The sequence below is a fragment of the Cherax quadricarinatus genome, chromosome 19 (genome assembly GCF_038502225.1).
Source record: "Cherax quadricarinatus isolate ZL_2023a chromosome 19, ASM3850222v1, whole genome shotgun sequence".
Taxonomy (NCBI): Eukaryota; Metazoa; Arthropoda; class Malacostraca; order Decapoda; family Parastacidae; genus Cherax; species Cherax quadricarinatus.
Genome location: NC_091310.1, coordinates 23609799 through 23617298, shown reverse-complemented (window position 1 = coordinate 23617298; position 7500 = coordinate 23609799). Strand labels below are relative to the sequence as shown.

Here is a 7500-nt window from a genome sequence, read left to right as displayed (position 1 = left end):
TGCACTAAAGAGAACTTAATAAGTGTCAGAGGTCCTCGACTTGTCAGTGAGCAGTCCCTTCGTGCATAAGGAAAATTACCATCAAATTTCTAGTTGTCTTCAGGAAGCAACATAGTAACTTTCTCAATCCCTATAAAAAAAATAAAAAAGTCCACAGCCTTTGAGAGAAACTGTTATCCTGTTCACTTGTAGTAGCAGCGCCTCTCTGACTTGTATATCGAGATACTTTTAGATCCATTTTAGTCATACTGCCTTTCCATATTGCTGGAATAAAGTCATGCTTGATATGATCCAAGCTCATATTATTACTGTTAATACAATTTCCAATTGGTTAAGTTTTAAGTTTTATAACCTACACGAACTGCATCTCTGTAGACAAAAGCATTCATCCCTTCATGGAAGTTGTATTCAACTAATATCACATACGTTTAAGCCTCACCCAAGAAGCTCGTCACTAGCAATCCCTTAGTTAAATCACTTGTAAAGGCAACCGCTCAAGAAGAAAACTCTCTCTTGACTGTTAGTAATAATATATAACAAATTATATTCACAGATAAATCTAATCATGAGTCTTCTGTCAGGACTGCATCAGCACTTGTTGTCACCTTCCTGGATAAAAACGATAGAAACTGTTGTTAGGCACAAGAATTAATGGGAGGGGAGAATATGTTAAGTATTAAGGGGAGGGGAGAACATGTTAAGTATTAAGGGGAGGGGAGAACATGTTAAGTATTAAGGGGAGGGGAGAACATGTTAAGTATTAATGGGAGGGGAGAACATGTTAAGTATTAAGGGGAGGGGAGAACATGTTAAGTATTAAGGGGAGGGGAGAACATGTTAAGTATTAAGGGGAGGGGAGAACATGTTAAGTATTAAGGGGAGGGGAGAACATGTTAAGTATTAAGGGGAGGGGAGAACATGTTAAGTATTAAGGGGAGGGGAGAACATGTTAAGTATTAAGGGGAGGGGAGAACATGTTAAGTATTAAGGGGAGGGGAGAACATGTTAAGTATTAAGGGGAGGGGAGAACATGTTAAGTATTAAGGGGAGGGGAGAACATGTTAAGTATTAAGGGGAGGGGAGAACATGTTAAGTATTTTTTTTCTTTACAATTTCATTGATTTTTTTTACTGCGATTTAAGCTGTATTTGAAACCTACACTGTGTTTATAGTGACTTTTTTCCTTAAAGATAGAGGAAGAAAATAAATCACATGTAACCCAACCTTCTCCAGAAAATTGGAAAGACTTACAATGTTTTAATTGACACCAGATGGAAGGTAAAGGGATAGATAATAGTTCTATTAACGTCGTTTTTGCAAAATGTCAATAGATTGCATAATAAAATATTTTAATTTTTTTTTGGTGGGGAAAAATCAATAAAAACAAAACGGTAAAAGAATGTCGCAAATTCCTTATGTAATTTAGTCGAACCGTCATTCCTCCACAACGTGTGCAAAAATCATGACACTCCTGTAAATACTTTTTGCAAAAGTCAACTTTTTTTCTGAACTAGGAACGTTTTCGTTTCCAGTAAAACTCTAGGGTCATGGCGCGCCACATATGGGTACACTCCCACTCACCTGGGCAGCCCACTGGCTACTGAGGTACTGTCGAACTCGGTATTTAACTTAAGAGTCCTCAGAGAAGTTGCCATTTAGTGTATTTAGAATGAAACATTCATGAAAATAGTAATTTTAGAGTAAAAAAAAAACACAAATTGGCATCCTGTCTTGTTGATGACAGAAAGAACAAAAATTATTTTTGGACAAACATACTTCGACATATGATAGAAACAAGCTGATTACAAGTTGCCAGAATTATGCACTATTTTTCAGTAAGAAAACATTTCCATAATTTTTCAATTTTCCTTACTTTATGACTCCAGAAATGTTCGCCCCTTCCCTCAACAACTGGGCATCTACACTGCCAACTGAATTGTTTGACATTTTTTTTTAAGGCTTTGAAATTTGGCAGAAAGAAATGATAATAGAATTAGGTTACTTTGAACAAGTGACTGTGTTCACTGATGGTCAGAACAGTTAGTTCATTTTCCACTTTTGGGTACCTGTTGTAAGGACTATTGTTCTATCAGTTACTGTTCCGCCCAGTCTCTCTATTTATCTGTTCCGAGCCTGTGACTGTGCTTCTCTCTTTTCTGTCTTCACTTATCTTTACGCCTAAAAAAATATTCACGCCTCTGTACTTTTAATGCGTCTTACTTGAAAATTAAACAGTCCAGGTCATAAAATATTGTTTCCTCAGGTGAGTTTTGGGACTAATTACATCTTGCCTCAGTGATATTAATCTTTAAAAAGAATGTTATGGCATTTTATTGGGTGTGGGTAATTACACGTTTTCCCATACCTGTATAATTCCTTGACATAATATTTGCATACTTCATCTGTGCTGACGCCACCAGAGGTCTCTCCTCTGTGTGTTTACACAAGCTGTGCTTTCTGATACCATCTGTAGAGACTTCACCTTTATTTTCCTCGACTTTCTACTGTTTATCTTCCTCTAAGTGTGCTTCCTCTTGTTTTCCTATTTAAGTTGTAGCTTTTGTTTTATCTATTTCATCTACTTTTGTAAAAATCTACCTATCATGTGGAAATAAAGCATTAGTTTATTTTTATTTATCTCAGCAGGTGTTTTATTTTCCTGGGCTTTATATATATTATTGCTGAGTTTTCCCAGAAACTCATTTTATTTGGGGGACATATTAATAAGTGCGTATATTATGTTCGCTTTTATTTGTGATTCAATACCCAGTGTGAGTCACTATCCCTGAGCCCAGTGTGAGTCACTATCCCTGAGCCCAGTGTGAGTCACCATCCCTGAGCCCAGTGTGAGTCACCATCCCTGAGCCCAGTGTGAGTCACCATCCCTGAGCCCAGTGTGAGTCACCATCCCTGAGCCCAGTGTGAGTCACCATCCCTGAGCCCAGTGAGTCACCATCCCTGAGCCCAGTGAGTCACCATCCCTGAGCCCAGTGTGAGTCCCCATCCCTGAGCCCAGTGTGAGTCACCATCCCTGAGCCCAGTGTGAGTCACCATCCCTGAGCCCAGTGTGTTAGTGTTCCTTCAAGTGAGGGATGAGTGTTCAAGTGAGGGGTATGTGAGTGTTCCCTCAAGTAATGAGGGGTATGTGAGCTTTCCCTCAAGTGAGGGGTATGTGAGTGTTCCCTCAAGTAATGAGGGGTATGTGAGCTTTCCCTCAAGTGAGGGGTATGTGAGTGTTCCCTCAAGTAATGAGGGGTATGTGAGCTTTCCCTCAAGTGAGGGGTATGTGAGTGTTCCCTCAAGTGAGGGGTGTGTGAGTGTTCCCTCAAGTGAGGGGTGTGTGAGTGTTCCCTCAAGTGAGGGGTGTGTGAGTGTTCCCTCAAGTGAGGGGTGTGTGAGTGTTCCCTCAAGTGAGGGGTGTGTGAGTGTTCCCTCAAGTGAGGGGTGTGTGAGTGTTCCCTCAAGTGAGGGGTGTGTGAGTGTTCCCTCAAGTGAGGGGTGTGTGAGTGTTCCCTCAAGTGAGGGGTGTGTGAGTGTTCCCTCAAGTGAGGGGTGTGTGAGTGTTCCCTCAAGTGAGGGGTGTGTGAGTGTTCCCTCAAGTGAGGGGTGTGTGAGTGTTCCCTCAAGTGAGGGGTGTGTGAGTGTTCCCTCAAGTGAGGGGTGTGTGAGTGTTCCCTCAAGTGAGGGGTGTGTGAGTGTTCCCTCAAGTGAGGGGTGTGTGAGTGTTCCCTCAAGTGAGGGGTGTGTGAGTGTTCCCTCAAGTGAGGGGTGTGTGAGTGTTCCCTCAAGTGAGGGGTGTGTGAGTGTTCCCTCAAGTGAGGGGTGTGTGAGTGTTCCCTCAAGTGAGGGGTGTGTGAGTGTTCCCTCAAGTGAGGGGTGTGTGAGTGTTCCCTCAAGTGAGGGGTGTGTGAGTGTTCCCTCAAGTGAGGGGTGTGTGAGTGTTCCCTCAAGTGAGGGGTGTGTGAGTGTTCCCTCAAGTGAGGGGTGTGTGAGTGTTCCCTCAAGTGAGGGCTGTGTGAGTGTTCTCTCAAATAAGGGGTGAGTGTTCACTCAAGTGAGGGGTATGAGAGTGTTACCCGTCAGGTGAGGGGAGACTGTACACTCATTTACCAGTGTACCTTGCGTTCCCTCAGGTGAGGGGAGAGTGTATCTTCATTGACCAGTGTACCTTGTGTTCCCTCAGGTGAGGGGTGAGTGTACCTTCATTGACCAGTGTACCTTGTGTTCCCTCAGGTGAGGGGTGAGTGTACCCTCATTGACCAGTGTACCTTGTGTTCCCTCAGGTGAGGGGAGCGAGGAGGCAGGGGGTGGCCTCACAGGGGTCACAGATGACTCTCCCCCAGTCTTCCTGGAACAACCCCAGGACGCCTATGTCATCAAGAACAAACCCGCCTCCATCACCTGCCGCGCCGCCCACGCCCTTAAAGGTGAGTCACATCCACCCACCCACGCCCTCAAAGGTGAATTACACCCACCCACACCCTCAAAGGTGAATCACACCCACCCACACCCTCAAAGGTAGATGATGAGCAAGCAATTATGCGCTACAATATGTATGTGATTGAGGAGAGGAAATAGGTCGCAGGGAGGGGAAGTAGGACTATTAAATATACATTTTGTTGCACAGAACTCTTGAATTTATCAAATGATACAGCACAAGTTCTAGGTATTAAAGTGAAATATAGAACTCTTCAAATTATCCTCTTATATAAACTACCGTCAACAAACCTCTGGGGAGCTCAGCCAGCAGATAGGGAAGATAATTGTCTTGCCAGTCTCGAAAAATCCCACATTGTATCAGAAATAGTTCCTGGAAGCACGCTAGTTTAACAGCAGCATACCAGAGAGCTAATGGTGGTTTGGGAAGAGCTTGTTTAGGGGCAGCAGATAACTGAACCCATTAGAAATAAAAACACATTGTCTTTGACCTACACGAACAACGAGGAACTAATCAGACACATAATCACAAATGCGATATACCTATCGGCATCCCAAGCAAGTATAAATTCACGTGTGGAAAGTTATGGGAAGGTATGTTCAGAAAATCTAACTTCAAGAATCATAGAATTGACTGGGACAGAATAAACAAAGAACCATCAGACATACCCTGAGACATTTATGAGTAGGTAAACCCTCGGCAGTGCTTGGAACAACTACATACCCACTCTCTCTAAGGTGAGTCACTTTCATCTACACCCTCAAAGTTAAGTAACTTACACCCACGTCCTCAAAGGTGAGTCACACCCACGCCTTCGAAGATGCGTTACACCCACGCCCTCAACTGAAAAATTACACCCACGCCTTTGAAGGTTAGTAACACACATGCCCTCAAAGGTGAGTAACACATGTACTCCGAGGTGAGTCACACGCATGCCCTCCAAGGTGAGTTACTTTCACCCACGCCATCAAAAGCGAGTCACTTGCATATACTCAAAGCTTAGTTATACTGAGGTACAAGTCCTCAAAGATGAGGACTTGTAGAATTTGCAGATACGACCATCCAAATGATTTCGATGGTAGTATCTGCATAAAACATCCTCACAAGCACAGAAACACTCACACCCACAGACGCCCCTCACACCAACAGACACCCTCACACCCACAGACACCCCTCACACCCACAGACACCCCTCACACCCACAGACACCCTTCACACCCACAGTCACCCTTCACACCCACAGACACCCCTCACACCCACAGACACCCCACACCCACAGACACCCCTCACACCCACAGACACCCTTCACACCCACAGACACCCTTCACACCCACAGTCACCCTTCACACCCAGACACCCCTCACACCCACAGACACCCTTCACACCCACAGACACCCTTCACACCCACAGACACCCCTCACACCCACAGACGCCCCTCACACCCACAGACGCCCCTCCACCCCACAGACGCCCCTCCCCACACCCCACAGACGCCCCTCACCCCACAGACGCCCTCCCACACCCCACAGACGCCCCTCACGCCCCCAGACACCCCTCACACCCCACAGTCACCCTTCACACCCACAGACACCCCTCACCCACAGTCTCCCCTCACACCCACAGACACCCCTCACACCCACAGACACCCCTCACACCCACAGACACCCCTCAACCCCTCACACCCACAGACACCCTTCACACCCACAGACACCCTTCACACCCACAGTCACCCTTCACACCCACAGACACCCCTCACACCCACAGACGCCCCTCACACCCACAGACGCCCCTCACACCCACAGACGCCCCTCACACCCACAGACGCCCCTCACACCCACAGACGCCCCTCACACCCACAGACGCCCCTCACACCCCTCACACCCACAGACACCCCTCACACCCACAGACGCCCCTCACACCCACAGACGCCCCTCACACCCACAGACGCCCCTCACACCCACAGACACCCCTCACACCCACAGACACCCTTCACACCCACAGACATCGCTCACACCCACAGACATCGCTCATACCCACAGACGCCCCTCACACCCACAGACGCCCCTCACACCCACAGACCCCTCACACCCACAGACACCCCTGACACCCCTCACACCCACAGACACCCCTCACACCCACAGACACCCCTCACACCCACAGACGCCCCTCATCCCCACAGACGCACCTCATACCCACAGACGCCCCTCATAACCACAGACTCCCCTCACACCCACAGACGCCCCTCACACCCACAGACGCCCCTCACACCCACCCCACAGACACCCCTCACACACAGACACCCCTCACCTACAGACACCCCTCCACACCCCACAGACGCCCTCACCCACAGACACCCCTCACCCACCCCACAGACACCCCTCACCCACAGACACCCCTCACACCCACAGACACCCCTCACACCCCTAGACACCCCTCCACCCACAGACGCCCCTCACACCCCTCACCCCACAGACACCCCTCACACCCCACAGACACCCCCTCACACCCAGACACCCCTCACACCCACAGACACCCCTCACACCCACAGACACCCCTCACACCCACAGACACCCAGACGCCCCTCACCCCACAGACGCCCCCTCACACCACAGACGCCCCTCACACCCACAGACACCCCTCACACAGACACCCCTCACACCCCACAGACACCCCTCCACCCACAGAGGCCCCTCACCCCACAGACGCCCCTCACCCACAGACGCCCCTCACACCCCTCACATCCACAGACACCCCTCACACCCACAGACACCCCTCACACCCACAGACACCCCTCACACCCACAGACGCCCCTCACACCCCTCACATCCACAGACACCCCTCACATCCACAGACACCCCTCACACCCCACGACACCCCTCACCACAGACGCCCCTCACACCTCCCATCCCACACAGACACCCCTCACATCCACAGACACCCCTCATCACAGACACCCCTCACCCACAGACGCCCCTCCAGACACCCCTCACACCCACAGACACCCCTCACACCCACAGACACCCCTCACACCCACAGACACCCCTCACACCCACAGACACCCC

General features: G+C 48.7%; 1 protein-coding gene across 2 annotated transcripts in view; it reads left to right on the top strand.

Annotated features, from left to right (window-relative positions):
* The window catches only part of LOC138852958 (netrin receptor UNC5B-like), a 204201-nt gene that overhangs the window by 190835 nt on the left and 5866 nt on the right, over window positions 1-7500 (top strand). For both annotated transcript variants that reach the window (XM_070086836.1, XM_070086835.1), the window contains exon 3: window positions 4284-4427. In XM_070086836.1, coding sequence (XP_069942937.1) covers window positions 4284-4427 — 144 coding nt within the window. The remainder of the gene's footprint in view (window positions 1-4283; window positions 4428-7500) is intronic.